This window comes from Candoia aspera, chromosome 3, assembly GCF_035149785.1.
Source record: "Candoia aspera isolate rCanAsp1 chromosome 3, rCanAsp1.hap2, whole genome shotgun sequence".
Lineage (NCBI taxonomy): Eukaryota > Metazoa > Chordata > Lepidosauria > Squamata > Boidae > Candoia > Candoia aspera.
Genome location: NC_086155.1, coordinates 204,428,200 through 204,449,655, shown reverse-complemented (window position 1 = coordinate 204,449,655; position 21,456 = coordinate 204,428,200). Strand labels below are relative to the sequence as shown.

The window sequence follows — 21,456 nt, the reverse complement described above, 5'->3', positions numbered from 1 at the left end:
GGGAGCCGAGCCGTCTCGTCCCTCCGCCGGGAAGATCCGAAATTGCTCTTCCCCCCCTTCTGGCGCCCTCCGCGCGTGTTTGGATCACAGCACCAAGTTCCTCCCTGGATGATGGGAATTGTGGTCGTCCAAACGCACCCGAAGGGAGCCAGATCGGGGGAGCTTGGCCTGTGCACTGCATTGCCCAGCCTGGGCGCGGGCAGCCTGGGGTCGGTCTTCCAGGCGTTTGGGGCCAGGCGCCAACCGCAGCCGACAAGGCCGGGAGCAAGAGATGGTCGAGACTGAAGTCCGGAACGTGTCTTTATTAATTAATTTCGCGAATTTAGTCTCGTCTCTTTGTGTCTCAATGCCTGACTGGTGTGTGGTGCTCTTGCCTTATGTCCGGCATCTCTTTCAATATACAAAGGCCGGTTGGGGGTATTCACTTTGGGGACCTAAAAGTAGGGTTTGAAGCAGAGCAGCCTTTCTGTTTCTGGGTGGGAAGGAGGGGAGTCCACGCTACACATGCCCAGAGGCACCCTTCTCTTTACCTTTCAGGCTCTTTCCTAAGCATGCCCCGTTTGTACCATTTTTCCTCCTGTACCTGTTTCTGTAAGGTACCTGCTTCTGTTTATAATACTACGTTGTTGCTATTATTGGCGAATAATGTAAAATTTAGTACTTAATACAGCCCACTCTTGTGTCTCTGGAACAAGCCAGTGGCAAACCACTTCTCTGTTGCCAAGAAACCTACATGGATTTGTCCATGAAGGCACCAAAAGTCAAGCTCAGCTCAAGGATATCTTTATTTTTTAACTAAGCATAAAAGAATATGGACACCCATGGAATTGATAAATGCTTGATTACATCTGGCTTTCCAATTTGGGCAGTAAAATTGATGGCAGTTAGGTATATAAATGAGGCGCATCTATGCCCATTGAATTTAATAAGAATTACTAGCCTGCAAACTGCTATTATTAGCTTGCTGGGAAGGATAGAGGAGGAACACATTCTGCTGGGCACAGAAGAGAAGGCATCCTTTCTATGCCAGTCCAGTTGGATTCTCTGCCTGGCACACGAGTAACAGAATGCTTCATCTTTACTCTCCCAATTTGATCATTCCCTCACTTGAAATCCCACACACTTTTTCTGTGCAGCACTGGTTGCTACAGACTGCATGTACATGGGAAAAAAAAGACTAGATGCTTAATTCTGGACATGTTTTGATTTAAAAAAAAATGGTTTGTAGGTAGTGCTGACCTCATGAGGTAACATGAATGGGTTCATCTTACCTGTTAAGTAAAGTATGGTTGGCTAATTTGTGGGTCTGTGTTATGTGAATCCAGGCAATGAACTGGTTCAGTATTTTTTGCAAAATCAGGCAATTCAACTTTCAAAGCTTTGATTTCTCTCCCTTAAGTTACTATCTGAATGAGAAAGGATTTCTAGTATCTCCAGCAAACAAAAGCTCACTTTGGTTGCCACAAGCCTTGCTGGACTCTTTAAACTGGCTACATAAAACACAATGGAGTGATGTCCATCCAGTGTATTTTACAGGGTCAGTTTTAAGAGGTATGAGGTACTGTAAAAAGTGACAGTAGAGATCAGTGTCCTCTATAGATGATACGAGAATGTCTTTTGGTCCCAGTCCCACTTTGGAGGGTCCTTGTTATGGAGCCATGGGCTCTGAGATGGGGTGAAATTGCCGGCAGTAGGAGAATGCCCTTGGATTGATGCTAACAAGTGTTCCAGTTCTGGTATGAGATTAGCTGCCTTTGGATTTAGGATAATGAGCTCCATTCATTGTTACAAAGTCTGGTCCTGGTCCTGGTTTTTGTTTTTGTTTTTCTTCACTATCCACTATTTTTGTGTCACGTCCTTCAAATTGTCCTGTTTCAAAAACCTCATGGACGTTTCTGTGAAATCACTAAACATTATGCTCAACTCAGAGGAGACTTTTACCAAGTTTTCAGTCTTTCTGCTGAACAGTAAAAATATTTCAGTAAATAATGTTAGTATAGCACAATGTGGTAAGAGGTAAACCATGATGCATGTCATCCTGCTCTAGTCCAATGGGATTAAGACTCAGATGGTGCCTACTGTTTAAGAATGCTCAAGGTTTTCATGATTTTGTGTAATAGGTCTAATACTTCAGGAAGGCATCATATGTAAAATAAAGAATGCTTCTTAAGTATAGAAATACTATATGTTTTCCCTTCTATGTTTTATTAAGTTTTTTTCCTTCTGTGTTTTATTATGTTTGTATTAGCATACATACGTTGCAAAATGAGTGTCCCTGACTATATGCAATGTGCAGAGGATCATCAAACTTTACTGGTTGTGGTCCAGCCAGATGGGATTGTTCCTGAAGAGAGCTTTTTTAAGATCTACAAACGAATCTCAACAGTGTGTCAGATCAATGTCCGTGACTCTCAGCGAGTTCTTTATATCCGCTACAGACATCATTACCCACCAGAAAACAATGAATGGGGAGATTTTCAGACACATCGCAAAGTTGTAGGATTAATAACCATCACAGATTGTTCCTCTGGAAAAGACTGGCCTCAGACTTTTGAAAAATTCCACCTTCAAAAGGAAATTTATGGCTCAACCCTTTATGATTCCCGGCTGTTTGTGTTTGGACTTCAGGGAGAAATTGCAGAGCAAACTCGTACAGATGTGGCATTTTATCCTAGTTATGATGAATGTGAAAATGTGGAAAAGAGAATAGAAGACTTCATTGAATCTCTCTTCATTGTATTGGAGTCCAAACGTCTTGACAGAGCTATTGACAAATCTGGAGATAAGATCCCACTTCTGTGTGTTCCTTTTGAAAAAAAAGATTTTGTTGGTCTGGATACAGACAGTAGGTAAGTAGCTTCAGTTTATGTACAGATCTTCTAAAAACATTTGTCTCCACGTATAGAGTTGGGAAAGATTATTCCTGAAAGTAATAGTGTAATATTTTAAAAAAGAATTTGTAGTATTTAAGATGCTACCAATAATTAATTAAAGTTTGCCAGCATTGTCAATGTGTTCACTATCAGATCACATTTATTTGCATTTATATCCTTCTGCCAACTCTTGGCGGGTTACATGATGTAGCAAAGAGTGAAAGCAGCCACAGTATGATTAAAAATTCTAAAAAAACAACCATCATAAAACCCCAAATTGAAAGACACAATATAACCAAAATAAAATACCTAAAAATAAGCAAGACTACAAATGGATAAAAGACGATGCAATGCCTGAACTCCGTTAAAATGCTCTCTGAAATAGTTCTATTCTTCACATCTTCCTGAAAACAAAAGGAGGAGGCTATTGTGGTCCTTGCTGGGAGAGTATTCCAGCGCATTGACCTTGCTATGGCGAAGCAGCACCTTCTGACTTCAGCTCTGTTTACCTCTTGGAAATGTGAGACAATGCGACAACACTAGTTGAAATAGGGAGTCCTGCAGGGACCCAAGTGCCAAGCCAAAAATGACTATAGGTCAAAGCCTGCATTTCAAAGTTGTTCACAGAAACTGATAGGCAACCAGTGCAGGGCCCTCAGAATGCGTGTTATGTAAGCCCAGCATAAGATGCCAGGAAGCATGCAGGCCACTGCGTTCTGGACCAACTGTGGTTTCTGAGGCAGTCCCATGTAGAATCATTGTAGTATTCTAATCTGTCAGGACATAATCAGGTGGTAATATAGGTGTGGATTTCCTTAACCAGCTCACCTTTGGTGCACTAGCCAAAGCTGGGCAGAAGCCCTTCTAGCCAGAGCTTCCACCCACTGCTGGAGCAGGAGCCATGAGTCCAGAGGGACCCCCTGATAGATATAAATGGATTACAAAGCTCTTCAGACAATTTGGCTATCTTGATAACGTTTCTCCTAGCTTTTGTTTTTGGTCAATCGATTTTCGTCATATTTATATTATGTAGAAAACACAACTGAGCCTGGTTGGTGGACTCCTTATTTTCAACATTTGTTTGTATATTGCTTTTTAATTTTTTTAATTCTTTTTACCTGTTGTGAGCTACCCAGAGTCACTTAGATGAGATGAGTGGCCATACAAATTGAAATAATAATAACAATAATAATAATACCTTTAATATTATTAACATATTCTAGAGGGGACGGACTCGTCCCTGGGGGAGCTGGGGGTGTTGACGACCGACAGGAAGCTCTGGCGTGGGCTGGTCCATGAAGTCACGAAGAGTCGGAAGCGACTAAACGAATAAACAACAACAATAACAACAACATCTGCCTATCTATCCCAGGTCCTTGGGAAGGACTCGATAGGTGGACAAAAATGCCAAATCCAGTCTAAATATCTGGCTGACTGCGACCAGCCATAATAATTACCATTTCCAGTTGGCAGGCTTCCTAAGGCAAGAGTTTCATGGAAAATTGAGAGACCCAACTGAGTAGCTTGTTCAGTGATATAAGAATTGAGGGAAAAGAGAAGAGGTACCCAACTTGCACACAGACTTCTATCCCATGATTCTTGGTTTTGCTGGTGAGCCTTTCAAAGGGCCTTGAAAGTTCAAATATACAGCCTCTTGCCAGATCACCTCATCCACGGGTTTTGTGAGTTTTTAAAAAAAATAAGTCTAAAATATGAGTGAGAAGAAACTAGTCTTTGAAGAAGCCACAAAGAATTTACTTCAGCAGTAGTGTAAACACACACATTCCTTTTGCTGGACAACCTGCTTCCCAAACAAGTACTTTCATCTGTGGATAGATTTAACATTCCAGAAGGTCAGCTTTTTCCATTTACAGTACAGTTTAATTCATGCCTGTTTGCCTGGAAGGAATTCTTCTTGCCATCAACATGGAATGATTTAAAAAAGGCAATTTAAATTGTTATTCCAGTCAGAAGAGAAAAGGATTATTTAAGTAATTTATAGTTTTTGAATGATAATATAAATTTAAAGTTGGGGAGGCATGTAAAATCAACATGCTTAAAACCAGGTTATTTAATGGTTTAACTGTGCATTTCAAAGCTAGTTCAATATCCTTTATTGTGCAGTGGCTAGTTAAGATCTTGTGGAAATGCATCCCTCTGATAGTAGGAGAAAGTGGCTGTAATTATTTTGTACCAGAATATTGATACTGAATAATGTATATTCTTGTGATACGTGCAGAAAATAAAAGCAAAAATCTTGCAGTTGTGCAGCCAAAAAAGGAAATTGTATTTTTCTGTTTTGGAGTATGTGAAATATGTGAAAGCTTATTCCCATACTACCAAGGATTTGCAGAGACTGTATAATTGAATGCTTTCTATAAACAGGGTGAGAAGCATCCTTTATCAAATTTTCATCTTTAGATGTGATTAAAATGTTACATTTACAAGTGAGCACATGATCTACACAGTCTGCAGTGGCCAAGTTCAGTCATAATGTTAAGCCATAATATGGTTTGGCATTTTCTGATATGCTAACCCTCCCTCCCTCCCTCCCTCCCTCCCTCCCTCCCTCCCTCCCTCCCTCCCTCCCTCCCTCCCTCCCTTCCTTCCTTCCTTCCTTCCTTCCTTCCTTCCTGGTTGCCCATTATACTAAAGCAAAAATAAGTCACATTATTCTTTAGCATTAAATGTCATTCATATCATGGATATATTCATCCCTGCAGAAAAGGCGATTATGGAAGTGTTCTATGTTTGTCTAAGTTTATTGACCCTGCATGATTTGTTTGTTTCTATTTACTACACTGCTAGCACACCTACAGGGCAAGCAGCTTTTGAGCGTTTATTCCAAAGAGAGAATGCTTGCTTAACATCTGTGGAGTAATGGAACTAACCACTGAGAAAATGTCATTTAAGTTGGAGCTGAGACTCTTGTGATAGAAGAAATAAAATGCAGCTATAATATTAGATACAGCTATGTGCAGCTATACATTGTTTTACCTCAAAGTATGACTCCAGATAAATTATCTCCATTTGTTTTGATCCAAGAACTTGATAGACTTTAAGTATTTCTATACAGAGTCTCCTTTTAAAATAGTCACAATTCTAACAGTTATTTCTCTTTTCAGTAAGTACGCATGCGTGTGAATGCCCATCTATTTCTTTATTAGGTCGGTACTTTGAATTTGAGGAGAACAAGATGCGCAGGAGTGTGCAGGGCAGTGAAAGCAGTCGCTCCCTAAAGCAGCTTTGTCTTCTCTTGGTATCATGCAGTTGCCCTCTATGTTTGGTTTAAGATGTTGCTGACAGGCTCTGTGTAACACTCCGGTATGCTTCAAAGTACTTTTATCCCTTTGAATCCAGAGCCCTAGTATTTACGCCTGCAGTTATTGCTCAGAAGAGGAACAGAGTCTGAGTCCAAATCTACAGGTAGTTCTGAAGGGCATGTTTGGGTGGCTGAGAGCCTTTTGATCAATCCTCTCTTTTTTTCCCACTTCAAAGGTACCATTCCTATTGGTGATACTGCCCTGAACACAAACCGCAATAAAATTAGTTCTGTGAGGGTTTTACTCAAGATCCCACCTCTCCAATAGTATTATTCCATACTTTAAGATAAACTTCTGAAATCAGTGGGGATTGTGAAAGCAATGTCTGATGTGATATTGGTGTGTACATCATTTCTTGAAAGGAATACATGATTTCATTGGGCTACTGTATGTAAGCATTTCTTGGCATCTCACTGTCCATGGTGCTGAAGTAGAAAAATCTTACCAATGCCAGTATTTCTTTTCTTTTGGGACAGGTTGGAAGGCTGCACGTTTTTTGTGGATGTATCGTCATTATAGATAAATCATTCTAAACAATTCTACTAGGTTGCATCTAGTATAGATTAAATGACCTAGCAACGGTTTTAATCATGTTTTTATTGAAAAGCAAAGGTGGGGATTTAGCTCATTTCCAGGAAACACGAATGTCCAAAAGTTGCAATTTAATTTATGCTCAATACTGGTGTGAGATATGAATTGTTACTGAGGTTTCATTGTCGATACCAACGTTCTTGGTTAGGAAGCTTTGCTCTGGCTCTTTCTTTCTTAATTTCAATTACTGCAATGGGAATTAAAATTTCTTAGATAATTTTTCTTCTTCCTACTTTTTTTTTAAAATATTGCTTTTATGAAATGGCATACTAATCACAAGTAGTGTTGGGAACATAGTGTAATACAGCACCAATCATTGCTTTCCACCATCCACATGGTGATGAAAAATAATCAAATAAGAGATCTAGGACATGATTTATTACTGTATGTTACTAAATAAAACTTTGTTAGCTCTGTCTATATGTGGGTATTTAATTTTTTTCTATTTCTGTGTGTTTCTAATTTTGTTTTGTTCCTTCCTTTCTTGTTTCTTGTTTTTTTTTTCCTCTCATACTGCCCTGTGAGTGTGTTTTTGGGTCTCAAAAGGTAGGCCTTTGATCACATTGTATTTTTAAAAACTAGCTAGTTTTTGTATGCTGCCTTCTTATTTTGCTATCATTGAATAATGTGATGTTGCATTTCTGTGTCTTTCTATAATATGGTAATTTTATTTACACAGAAATTGATTGTTGCTGCCTGAATTTCCATTGTAGTTTTCATTTTTTTGGCATCTGGCAAATGTTTTTGACGGTACTTTTCTTCATTTATTTGCCTTGTTGAGCTGGGGAGTAAAAAGTAGTAGTAAACTAATATATCTTTTGGTACTTGCTGGTTTTGCATTTCTTTTGTTTCTTGGTTTCAAACTTTACAAGAAATTTAAGCTTCTGCTTGTTCAGTGTCAAACTGAAAAGATTACTTCAGCTTACAGTAAATGTTGCTGGTTTTCAGAAGCCTGAACAATGTTACAGCTGTCAGTCATTTAGCTAAGCATGTTATCTTACCTTGAATTTAGTGGGCAATTGTTCTGTAATTTGTGATATGAAGATCTTCATATATTTCATTTTGCATGTGTTTTTCGCACTTTGTGAATCTTTGAAGATCTGGTGACTTCTGATAACTACCTGATTGTTCATTTTAATATCTATCACTCATTTCAGTTCAGAAATGATTGATACATATTCATTCTGGCTATTGTAAAAGATCACCCCAGTCCATTAAATGCTGCATTTTAATTTGTGTTTGTACTTCTATGTATGGAGAAAAAATTCATATCCCCTGCAGGATTCCAAATGCATTATCGTATGCGGCTGGTTCAGGTGTAATGCGAAACAATGGAAGTTAGTCCTGGGCTCGCATTCCTCACCTCTTTGCATCCTACTGAATTTTTGTTCATGATAAGCTTGTTCCTTTTGTGTATAAGCAAGCTACTAACTATGTCAGTAATGCAGAAAATCAATAGCTCACAGCAGATACAGAAGCTTGACTTTTCATACATAGAAGACGAAGCATCAGATAAAATCAGGGTCCTAAACGATCATCAGTTTGCTAGAGGTTCAGACATATTGTTTCCATAAACAAGCATAAGTAGAAAGCCTTCAAACTCAGAGCTGTTCCCAGCATTGGCTTTGCATGTATTCAGAATGCATACTTCCATGAATAGGAGAAATTCCTGAGTAAGCCCTTGTTAGGTAAAGGTTTCCCTCGACGTAAAGTCCAGTCGTGTCCGACTCTAGGGGGCGGTGCTCATCTCTGTTTCTAAGCCTTGGAGCCGGCGTTGTCATAGACACTTCCGAGTCATGTGGCCAGCATGACGACTCGGAACGCCGTTACCTTCCCGCCGAAGCGGTACCTATTGATCTACTCACATTGGCATGTTTTCGAACTGCTAGGTGGGCAGGAGCTGGGACGAGCAACGGGAGCTCACCCCGCCGCGCGGTTTCGAACCGCCGACCTTCCGATCGGCAGTTCAGCGGTTTAACCCGCAGCGTCCCTTGTTACTGATGGAATATTTCCCTTCGACCTACATTTCTTAGAATTTGGTGGGATTTTGGCTTCTCTTTCAGACTTGGGTGAAAGACTTTTTCCTCATAATAATCCAAGTCTGAATGGGTGCTTCCTAACACAAGTCATAATTTTCTTGAAAAACATTGGAAATTGTGATCAGAATGTGGTTTCTAATTCTGGTTTGACATAAAAGAAGAAACTGGAAGTGTAAGATTCAGACTCCCTTGTATAATTGCAAACTGCCGTGTTGTCATTTGCACCCAGTTGATTTCTTCTCATTGTTTGTGATTTGAGTTCTGTGTTTTTTCTTGTCCCATGTGAGCTTTTTATTTCCCTTGTATTCTCTGCTCCTGCTTATCACTTTATCTTTACATTCATAGACAACTATTCCTTGTTTGCAGCCTAAAATACATAGTGTTTTATTCAGATGAAATGCTTTTTTGGCAATCCATGCTTTTATGGTTTTGGTTTTTATTATATTTTTAAACCATCCTTAAGCTGAAAAGGATATGAGAGCCGTCTATATCAGAAATGTGTGTTTGTGTTTGTGTATGTGTGTGTGTGTGTGTGTGTTTATTTTCCTGACTTCAGTTTTACATTTAAGAGGAATCGATTGATTATGTCCCATCAAGTCATTTTCAACTCCTAGCAACAATATAAATAAATTTTCTCCATGATAATCTATCCCTAACCTGGTCTCTCAAGTCTCCCAAGGGTGCAGTCATCACCACTGTAACTGAGTCTATCCCACCTTGCTGCTGGTCATCTTCCTCTTTGTCTTTCCTTCTACCTTTCCCAGCATTAAGAGGAATAATAAAAGCAAAAAGAGGATGACAGGGAAAGGAGAAAACTAAGAAAATTAAATTCCAGTTTAAATTAAGGTAATTTTTCTAGATGAGCATCCTCTGGGTGGAGAGGCAGGATACAAAATTAGGTAACAGCAGCAACTAACTTGAAAAGAAACATTTCTGGGAAAGATTCAACTAAAAAAAAAGCTAGTCTTTTAGCTGAGCAGATGGAATATATTTACACTCAGCTATAAACATAGAGCTTTGAGAAGATCCCTAGTGTAATTTGATTCATTCAGGCATATCTCTGCTTTTTAATTAAGATTTAGCTAACCATATATATTACCTGGTTGTAACCAGATATCTGTACTTAATTTCTATCTGAATAGCTTAGAGTTGTAAAATAATTGAGTTTGCCAAGGATACTGTTAATGGAACTTTATCACTATATGACTGAAAAGTATCTTTCTCTTTTTTTGAGCAGGAAAAACTCTAATGGTAATAATACACAACTTAGGAAGAATTTGAATTGTCTTAATTCACTAAAGTTTTTAGTGGAAGTTTTCGTTATCTTAACAGATACATGCCCTTTCATTTTTTTCTTTTGGTTCAAAATCCCATTAAGAGAGGGATAAGAACAGAGGCAGAAGACAAGAAATGAAAGGAAGCTTATGAAGCCTTATATTTAATCAACCCATTGGACCATCTAACAAGAGGTTATCTGTTTTGACGAGGGACAGATCTGCAAGGATTCAGGCAAAGAGTTCTTTCTTACGTTTCTGATTTGTTTTCCACTGGAGATATTGGGAATTTGAACCTAAGATAATAAGAATATGAAGTAAGTCTTAAGACTAATCTAAAATACATCCCTATAAAGAAATTATCTTTCCTTTTGTTGGTAGAAAATAATCTACCAGAAACATAATTAATATTTCAAAACATATTTCTTACCCGCTGAACATGGTAGGCAAGCCATAGAAGTATTAGTATATAGTAGTTAAAAAAGTTAAAATGTGTGTTGTGTCTTGTACTGTATTAGTTTTCATAAAATGCAAGCTTGTCCAGTATGATTGCCTTCCTTTGTAAACTAAATGCAGGTAGACATAATGCTAGTTTTATATTCCTTTTCAATATGTAAGATGTCAAACTTAATACCGATGATTAAAACTATATGTGTGTCTGTGTGTATGTTATGTAAATTATCTTTAAGTCTTAAAGTTGTGATAAGTATAATTGACCTATTTTGTGTATAATACTTCAGTCTACTATGTGTATATACTAGATAAATGCAATAAATACTGCAGTGTTATAGTATTATATGAGTTTAGGTATATCTGTAACTACTTTTCTCTGGTATTTTTGCAATATTTCAGTAGGAGTGATTTTTTTCCCCCAACCCATAAGAACTTGTAATATCAATTGTCAGTAGAAGTCAGTAATAAAACTGGAATGTTAAACAGGACAGTCATTCCAGTGGAAGGTAACCAACTCTGCTGTAAAATCTGTGGTTAACCTATTCATAAAGATATTTAGTTTTTAGGGAACAATTTTCTCATTTGTAGGTAAATAATATCTTCAGTTTTGGAGAAACTGTGATTAACTTGCCATTTTAAAATACCATTTTCTCACACATAATCTGACAATGTGGAATTAAATTAAGTTTTAATTTATAATCTAATGATACTACATAATTTAAATATTGTCAGTGCATGAAAAAAATGCTGCCCTATGAATGACATGTCATTTGCCTCTCTCAAAAGATTCCAAACCATTAAACTATTTTGCTCTTAGAAGGTGTAACAAAAATGACCATTATGGTACATCTACCTACCACTAAGCTTGGAATTTATGTTGAGTCCATCCAAAATTATCTCAAGCATTGATCCTCCTAGTCTTCATGTGACACCTCTGTTTGCCAAACTTACTCTGTTGCTTGGTGAGCTAATGGATTAACAAAAGAAGAGGTTCACCCAATTACGTGGATAAAGAGGAGCCAGTTTTGTCTAGTGGTTAAGGTGCTGGGCTAGAAACCAGGAGACCGTGAGTTCTAGTCCCACCTTAGGCATGAAAGCTGGCTGGGTGACCTTGGGCCAGTCCCTCTCTCTCAGCCCAAGAGCCAATCAGGCGTGGTAGGAGAGTTCTAGTCCCGCCTTAGGCATGAAAGCCGGCTGGGGGACCTTGGGCCAGTCCCTCTCTCTCAGCCCAAGAGCCAATCAGGAGTGGTAGGAGAGTTCTAGTCCCGCCTTGGGCACGAAAGCCGGCTGGGTGACCTTGGGCCAGTCCCTCTCTCTCAGCCCAAGAGCCAATCAGGCGTGGTAGGAGAGTTCTAGTCCCGCCTTGGGCACAAAAGCCGGCTGGGGGACCTTGGGCCAGTCCCTCTCTCTCAGCCCAAGAGCCAATCAGGCATGGTAGGAGAGTTCTAGTCCCGCCTTGGGCACGAAAGCCAGCTGGGGGACCTTGGGCCAGTCCCTCTCTCCCAGCCCAAGAGCCAATCAGGCGTGGTAGGAGAGTTCTAGTCCCGCCTTGGGCACGAAAGCCGGCTGGGGGACCTTGGGCCAGTCCCTCTCTCCCAGCCCCAGAGCCAATCAGGCGTGGTAGGAGAGTTCAAGTCCCTCCTTGGGCACGAAAGCCGGCTGGGGGACCTTGGGCCAGTCCCTCTCTCCCAGCCCAAGAGCCAATCAGGTGCGGTAGGAGAGTTCTAGTCCCGCCTTGGGCACGAAAGCCGGCTGGGTGACCTTGGGCCAGTCCCTCTCTCCCAGCCCCAGAGCCAATCAGGTGCGGTAGGAGAGTTCTAGTCCCGCCTTGGGCACGAAAGCCGGCTGGGGGACCTTGGGCCAGTCCCTCTCTCTCAGCCCAAGAGCCAATCAGGCGTGGTAGGAGAGTTCTAGTCCCGCCTTGGGCACGAAAGCCAGCTGGGGGACCTTGGGCCAGTCCCTCTCTCTCAGCCCAAGAGCCAATCAGGTGCGGTAGGAGAGTTCCAGTCCCTCCTTGGGCACGAAAGCCGGCTGGGGGACCTTGGGCCAGTCCCTCTTTCCCAGCCCAAGAGCCAATCAGGTGCGGTAGGAGAGTTCTAGTCCCGCCTTGGGCATGAAAGCCAGCTGGGTGACCTCGGGCCAGTCCCTCTCTCTCAGCCCAAGAGCCAATCAGGTGCGGTAGGAGAGTTCTAGTCCCGCCTTGGGCACGAAAGCCAGCTGGGGGACCTTGGGCCAGTCCCTCTCTCTCAGCCCAAGAGCCAATCAGGTGTGGTAGGAGAGTTCTAGTCCCGCCTTGGGCATGAAAGCCAGCTGGGTGACCTCAGGCCAGTCCCTCTCTCTCAGCCCAACTCACCTCACAGGGTTGTTGTTGTGGGGAAAATAGGAGGAGGAAGGAGTATTTGGTATGTTTGCCGCCTTGAGTTATTTATAAAAATAAAGGAGAGAGAGAAAATAAATAAAATAAACAAATACTGAACTTTTAGACAAAGGCTGTGCTGAGGAAATCATTGATTGTATTCCACATGCATGTTACAGATTTGTTTCCAAGTATGCAGTGTCATGTTTTCTGACAGTGAGTATCTTTGCTTATATTGCATCTACTACAGTGAGTATATTGATAGCTGGGAATAGGCTTCTTTGCTGTTGGTGAGGACCAGTGATTATTTGCTTGTCAGTAAGAAGCAACCTTATGGAGAAGAATAAAGCAAATAAAGGCACTGTCTTTTAGAACAGTACAATTGAACTAATTCTGCACTGTTTGTTTTTGTATCCTAGACATTATAAGAAGCGTTGTCAGGGTCGTATGCGGAAACATGTCGGTGACCTTTGTCTACAAGCAGGGATGTTGCAAGATTCCCTTGTACACTATCATATGGCTGTGGAACTTCTCCGTTCTGTAAATGACTTTCTGTGGCTTGGAGGTAGGGATGATAGTGTTGGAAGTAAAATACAATTGTATTTAGAAGACCTTTTGGCATGACTCCTGATGCTTCCTACATTCTATAGGAAAATGGTTTGTGGTTTAAAGCCTCCATTATTAATAATAAACAACAAGAATAAAGGGTTATAATAAAATAAATATAGCTCTAAAATTCACAGTAATTTGTGATTCTCAGAGGTCTTCCATTGCACAGAGAATGGGAACAGTTCCAGGAAACAGTAGAGAACAAACTCCTACTCACTTGTGCTTTCTTGAACAGATTTTATGGTGTTCTCTAAGTTTTTGGACTATGAAATATGGAATACTATACAGGTAGTCCCTGGCTTGTTCATCCATCCATCCATCATACCTACTGTGTATAGCCACCTTTCTCACAGACAGGTGATTCTGGGCAGCATACAACAAAGCTAAAAGACAATATTTACAAAACAATTATTATTTTTAATTATTATTATTAGCTCTAAAATTATAAAAAGCGTAAAGCTAAAAGAGAAAAATAAATATTAGGCGAAGAGCAGATATTAAAAACAGTGGAGCCATCTCACATTTCACCAGTCCCCTGGGGTCCACAGGCCTGATGGCACAACCAGGTCTTGAGGGACCCAAGTCAAAAAGGATGAAGCCAGCCTCACTTTGGGGGTGGGGTAGGGGGAGAATATTCTTTAAACTTGGCCCCACAGCAGAGAAGACCCGCCGCTTAGGACCCACCAAATGTAGCTGTCTAGTTGACGGGACCCGCAGCATGTCCTCTGTGCTAGATCTGGTGGGACAGGCAGATGTAATCAGGGAAAGGCGGTCCATCAAATAACCCGGTCCCATGTCATGTAAGGCTTTAAAGCTCAAAACCAGCACCTTGAATTAGACCCGGAAACAGACTGGTAACCAAAGCAGCTTGCAGAGCAGAGGTGTAAACATGTATTCTTCTAGAAACACGCATAACTGCTTGCCCTGCTGCATTCTGTACCAGCTGAAGCTTCTGGATACTCTTCAAGGGCAGCCCTACATGGAGCTCATTACAGTAGTCCGGCTGGGAGGTGACTAGGGCATGAGTGAATGACCACTCATTCAGCGCGACTGTTCGAAATTGCGATGGTGCTGAATGAGTGGTACTTATGACCAGTCCTTGGAGTTCCAGCCATTCCAGCACCCCCCCGGTCACGTGATCGCGATCCAGGTGCTTGGCAGCCAGCTTGCACTTAGGACAGTTGCAGCGTCCTGTGGTCACGTGATCTCCATTTGCGACCTTCCCTGCCAGCTTCCCGCAAGCAAAGTCAATGGGGAAGCCGGCAGGGAAGGTCACAAGTCGCTCCAGTAAGTCACTCCTGCTCCCACTCCCATTGCCTTTTCTCCCAAGGATCTTGCCTACGGAGTACGAGATCCCAGGGATCTCGTCCTCCATAGTGCATGAGCGCCTGAAGCACCCCTGTGCCTCCACTCTGTAGTGCATGCCTGCCTGCCGGGCCGCTCTTGCACACCTTGCAGCAGCCACCTCCGGCCTGGCCACACTTGCGTGGCGCCACAGCAGCCACCCTTACCCCGCAGCAGCCACCCCTGGCCCGGCCACGCTTGCACGGCCCCACAGCAGCCATTCACTCGCTCACCCACCCACTGGCCTGCTTGTTGGAAGCTGGCAGGAAGTCTGGAGGAAGTCTTACTTGACAACCCTTGACCCTCACTCAATGACGGCAGTGGGGACGGCTGGGATTGCCGTTGGTGAGCAATGCAGTCACATGACATTGCGCTTAGAACCGCATTGCTTAGTGACAGAAATTCCAGTCCCAATTACTGTTATTAAGCGAGAACTACCTGTAATATATGGGATAGAAATTCAAGCACTGTTTCTCAGTGTAAAAAGTATGCTGGAATGAAACTTGGTGACCACTGAGTCCGGGAAAATACTGTTAATGTGAAAGCAAAGCTTTGTCAGAATTACTCTTTGTATCCACTGTAAAAAGTCCTTTCCTTTATATCTCTGGCCAGGTGATTAGATCTGTTTTTGCCACCTCCACCTTCCTATAGAAGGAAAGGTGAATATTAAGATTCTCTTTAAATTTTTTACCATTCTGCGTACCTGAGCTGCTTCCGTGCCTTGTATTCAGTGTGTCGCATCAGACGTACAGTATTATTGCATTAGATCTACTGTAATCGTTACGTGAATCGGCTGTGGTAAAACTGCCATTTAAAGAACTGTTTTCGTCTATAGCTGCTCTTGAAGGCTTATGTTCAGCCTCTGTCATCTATCACTATCCTGGAGGAACTGGAGGTAAAGTTGGGTCTCGCAGGGCACAAGGAGGTTCACTTTCTGCAGAGGCAGGTAACAGGCACAGACCTGGTAAGCAAAAGCTTGTGGCGGTGTTTCTAAATTGTGATGACATTTCTTGTCTAGTATATATGCTGATTAAATGTTTTTCACAAGTTTTCAAGTGTTTATTTTTATTTGAGGCGTAATCAGAATCTCCGTTCTGAGTGTGCCCATGCTGCATTTATTCCTTCCTTCCTTCCTTCCTTCCTTCCTTCCTTCCTTCCTTCCTTCCTTCCTTCCTTCCTTCCTTCCTTCCTTCCTTCCTTCCTTCCTTCCAATTTCTATCACCGCCCATCTCTCCCAAAAAGGGGACTCTTTTAAGATTTATTCTAGCTGTATATAATCATGCAGCTTCTAAATTCGCAGAACAAAGTTTGCCCTCACATAATAGGCAGGGTTTAGTATTTTTTTTTTTAAAGTTGGAGGATGTACCATCCCCATAAGGAAAACAGCTCCTACCTTGCAGATAGATATAACTGACTGACTTCAAAGTTTACAATGAACTAGTTTTATTTTGGAACAGAATTCAAGTAAAGTTAGAATTCGAAGGTATTTTGGTGTATGATACTAGAGGAGAAAAAAAGCTGGCTTGTAGACTTGAGACGAAAGGCATTTTGCTTCCAACAGAATCTGAAGCGTTGATATCGGTGGCGGTGCCATGGATAGAATAGGAGCCTGTTGCCACTTCTATGGCAACATTTCTGAGAGCACTCCAGATAAAAACGTTTTAGAAAGAATGTATTAAGAATAATGGTGTTGTGGTTAAGGTGCTGGACTGGCACTGGGTAGATTCAGGTTCAACTCTGCCCTGAGCTTTGGAAACCTATTCTCTCAACCCTACCTAACACAGTGGGAAAAAGTGGAAAGAGGGAACACTATCTATATTGCCTTGAGCTCCTGAATGAAAGTTGGAATATAAATCAAATCAGTAAATACGTGTCTATTTTGCTTTTCAAAAAGTTCAAGGCAATTACACTGTAGCAGTAAAAGTAATGATCAAATTCTAAGTAAAGCAAGAATAAATTATTAAAGTGCCAATGAAAAACACCCCAAACACCAAAAACTAAGTCCACACTGAGCATGAAAACATCTGAGTAAAATTAACTCACCATGAGACCAGGAAGAAACCCAAATTATTGGTGGTTGTCCTCTCAAGCAATGTTAGTGACAAAGAACCAAAGTAATTTTTTCAAGGGAGAAAGTTTCCTTATCAATTGCTGGAATGCAGAGAAGAGTGTCTCATGAAGATCTTCATGGTCCTCCTCATGCTGTGATCTTAAATCATTTACAAGGCTGTATTTACAGAACACAGTTTACAGAGATTGTGGTGGGATATGAATATAATAATAAATAAACAAATTATCCAAGTCTTGATTAAGAGATAACATATATCATGTTACTTGTATGCAGGGAGTGTGCACCGGGTGGGGTAAAGAAAGCCAAGATGGCCTGACTGAGCAATGGAAGCCCCACCTCTTTGTATGGGCGTGTGATGTTGGTGCAAGGAAAAAGAGGGGCAGGGCTTGAATCACACAGTGCTAGTTGTCATCTTGACTTTTTCTGACATTCCCTATGGATGCCCCTGCTTATTTGAATTAAACTTCTGTATTCTCACTATTATGCAGAACACCCTTTTTAGTAGCAACCTGTTTAGTTAAATATGAATTTCTTTATTAGCAGCACCACATTTTTAATCAACTTAGAGGGTATATTATGAGATGATAACTCGTTTGTGCATATTGTACAACCCAGCATGCTTTTCTTTGCAGTAAACGTCCATGGGAGTAGGCTGGCTAAGGGTGAAGATGCCTGGCCCTTACACTAAACGTAGTAATGAATGAAGAGAGGCGCTTTGACAGATGTGCAGCCTGCTTCCGGTTCTTAGAAGTTACAGGGCTTTTAGCTTTGTCAGAAAAGAGAGTCTTGTGGTTTTCACTTTATTATCTAAGAGAACACTGGAAATAGTTAGCGAGGGACTATCCTGGTGCCTTCTGCTTTCCTTCTGACCCTCAGGCTCCTGTCGTTCCGATTGTTTACACTGAACCCTGGAACACAAGGCTATGTTTTTACTTCAGAAGGAAAATGAGCCCATGTCTGTTTTCCTTTTACCCACAGACCTGATGAAAGAAAAGTGCAGACATTTCTGTGTTAGGCTGTGTTAGACATGATGGATAGCTATTTGCCCCAGTATAACAGTAAGAGAAACGTGGTTTCCTATCGACTTTGCTTCCTAAAGGTATCTGCTTAGGGCCTACATAAAGGCATCTGTGGAAGCAGAATGCTAGACTTGGAAGTCTTCGATCTGATCCTCTCAGTCACTTCATTGCTTTTTGTGAACGGAACGCAATAAAGATGTTGGTTTCAGACTCCTCAGAATTTGCAACTGAGTTCTACAATGAGAAAATGCACCCACAGAGTGTGTACTGGGGAAAGCTGCACAAAAGAGGCCCTGTTTTACCAAGCAGGGAATATAGCAGCAAAAGTGCAGCTTAAAAATGTGTCTGAACTTGAAAAAACTGTAAACTGATAAGGAAATCAGCAAAACTGCTTGGAAACAACACAGTAAAAAATAAAAGGGACTTAACTTGCCATTCCTACCTGCCATGTAAGATGTCCTTCATATGCTCTTTTAGTTTGTAATTCCTCCAAATGTGTTTGGACTGCGACCCCCAGTGTTCTGGGCTGATTTTGCTACTTGAAAGCAATTCTTCATTCCTTTAAGTAACCAGGCAGGAGTTCTCTGTCGTTCTCTCAAACACATGTCCTTAACACATCAAGCATTAATACTGGTGCAGTGGAACACACATGACCCAGGGAAAAAATCTAACTTACAGAGAGTCATTTATAAAACTGTAAAAAAAATAATAATGAATTTCATCACAGTGGCATGACAACAGATACGTGCCCATGTTTTATTTCAGCGAGCAGTCTGGTTTTCTACAGATTTTGTGGTTGGGTGATTAATTGTAAAATATATTTGGCAGTCTTGTTTATTTAGGCAGTGCAGAAGGTTAATGTTGTTTCGATTTTTTTTTCTTAGGAGCACAAGAAGTTCTTATTGATCCAGGTATATTGTCTTTATAACTGTGTTTTGTCAATCAAATATATTAATTGTTTTCTATTGCCTATATGCTTTAGTAATATTTCATTTCTGTGTTCCTCCAAAAAATATAATCAAGGAGCCATTTAGGCCACTGAGTCCTGTTCAGTGCAGGAACTCAGATTATAGCATCCTGAACAAACAGCTGTCCTGCCTCTATTTGACCATGCCTAGTTGAAATGACCACCACTTCTTTGGATAATTGGTTTCAAAGTCAAACTGCTTTTACTGTTAGGAAGTTTTTCCCCTAACATAATTAGCATCTGCTTTCTTGTAACTTAAATCCATTATTCTGTATCTGGCAGAACACAGGACAATAGAGAAGAGGACATTCTTCCACCTGACATCTTTTCATGCATATGAAGGATCCCCCTTCAGTGGTCTTTTCTCAAGACTGAACATACCCAGGGCTTTCAATCTCTGGCCAGAGGACTTAGTTTTCAGAACCTGACATTCCTTGTTTGCATTTCTGAACATGTTCCATTTTGTCTGAATCTGTAAAATGATGCCCAAAACTGAGCCCAAATTAAGCTGCAGTCTGATCAATACAGAATAAACTGGAACTTCCCATAATTTGGTAATAATACTTAAAAGGATCAGACCTGATTAGTAGTTAAATATGAGACCACCAAGAAATACCGGAACTGTTAGTAAAACCGGGAAGTAAAAAATTAGGCTGGAAGAAGTTATTGACCAATCATATCCATACTTATGCAGAGGAAGGTGCCTGGGTCTGTCTAGGAAGTAGCCAGGAGTCAATTCTGATTTGAAGGATACTTTTTTTTTTTTTTAACTTTCCACAATTTAGAAATTATACATTGGTTGATGCAGTCTATACATGCATTTCTCTGGTTTTTGCACTCATCATGCTGCTGATTAACATTCACTTGAAAATCAACCAGTATTCCAAGATTATTTTTTCACAAGAACTGTTAGTAAGCCATGCACACTCTTGCTATTCTCTTTTGGGATAAGCAGTATTATAAAAATAGAGAAAAAAAAGGGAGAAATAGTGAGCCAAATAAATTAAAGATGAGAAGTAGAAAAGGAAAGGAAAGGCCTAATTTACCCCAGCACCACTCATTTTACCTCTCCATATTGTATATCCTTGCAAACCACCCTTGCTTCCTCAACATCCATGCAGCCCTTGATCTTTTTTTTTTTAAATTCAAAATGCTCATCTCTTTTTGAGAATCTCATCAATGCATCTAACCATACCTTGTTTGGTCTTCCTCTAGACCTCCTTCCTTCAAATACTTGCTTTGCAGTTTGATCCTCAGTTATGATCAAACCAGGATACTTCTTTTGTACAAGTAGCTTGCTTTTTCTTCAGCACACCATTTTACCACAAACACTTCTTAAGTACTCTGCTCTGAGTGCATTTAACTTCTCTGTTTCTCAGCTTTCTTTTATGTTACATTAACTCCTTGCAGAGATCGTATACTACACACTGTCTACTAGAATTTGCACATTTAACATTACTTCATCTATTTTCTCATTTTGTTTTTTACAACCAATGCTGACTTCCAGCAATGACGATGTTGTTTTGAAGCTGCTTACAGTTTAATTATTTTATGATCTGCTCTAGAACTTTCCCGTATTTTGGTGTCTGACTGATCTATAGCTCTTCCCCCTCGATCCTTGTTTTTCCCTGATTTGACAGAAACAGCGTGCTTTCGTCCATCATCTGGAACTTCACCAGCTCTGTAGGATTTCTCATAAATAACATACAAAGATTCAACCCCAAAATTCAGTCATTAAATAAATAAGTAAATAAATAAATAAATAAAACCAGCAGATTCCTGCATATAACCTCCAGTCTGCCTATCAAAATGTTTCCATCCACATTAAGCAGTTGGAATTTTGATTATTTGATTTTGAACATATTGACCATATCTGAGGGACTATTTTTGTTGCTTTGAGCAACCCATGCTCAGCTGTAGCTTTCTTGATACCATCTCTGAAGGTCCGAGCTCTTCCTTGGTGACCTGTACTTCTTTCCACCTCCTGCATATGTTTTGTTTTCAGATCTTTATTAAGGGTTAGGCTTTGTGTAGCCGCACTGGAAATGTCAGTCCTCTATTTTTCAGTCTTTGGAATAGGTTGCAATAGTTTTTTGGTATGTTGTTTTTTAGGAACTCTCCAACGTGTCTTCCTTTTCTCATTAGCTTCCCTTGCTATGGAATCCTACTTATCATTGCTTTGAGTTGACTAAAATCCATTATTTTAGCCAGGAATACCAATGTCCCAGAAGTATTGTAGGACAAAACTACAGAATCTTATGTTCACTTTTATTTCTTAAGGTTTTTGTTTCTTTCTCAGGCTCTTAGTTAGCCAAATGCTCATTGTTGACTTTCATGGAAAATTTTTTAGGGATTCTCTCTAAAAGTCCCTGCCAAATTCCGCTGGCAAGCTCATGTTGGTTCTTCCTGTTCGCTTGCTCAGACAGATTTGACCAACACATTCCCCCCCCCCCCGGAAGTCAACTTTTGGTTGTAATTTTTATGATAGCAAATTCATTTAAAATGCTGTGAGTCATTTCCTTCAGTAAATTGCAGTG

The 21,456-nt window shown here is 40.6% G+C and overlaps 1 protein-coding gene across 1 annotated transcript in view; it reads left to right on the top strand.

The window, feature by feature from the left end:
• Nucleotides 1-2,219: 2,219 nt before the first annotated feature.
• TRAPPC9 (trafficking protein particle complex subunit 9) overlaps nt 2,220-21,456 on the top strand; it is a 321,801-nt gene continuing 302,564 nt past the window's right edge. The window contains exons 1-4 of the mRNA XM_063299706.1: nt 2,220-2,849; nt 13,329-13,474; nt 15,698-15,826; nt 18,837-18,863. Coding sequence (XP_063155776.1) covers nt 2,236-2,849; nt 13,329-13,474; nt 15,698-15,826; nt 18,837-18,863 — 916 coding nt within the window. The 5' untranslated portion in view covers nt 2,220-2,235. The remainder of the gene's footprint in view (nt 2,850-13,328; nt 13,475-15,697; nt 15,827-18,836; nt 18,864-21,456) is intronic.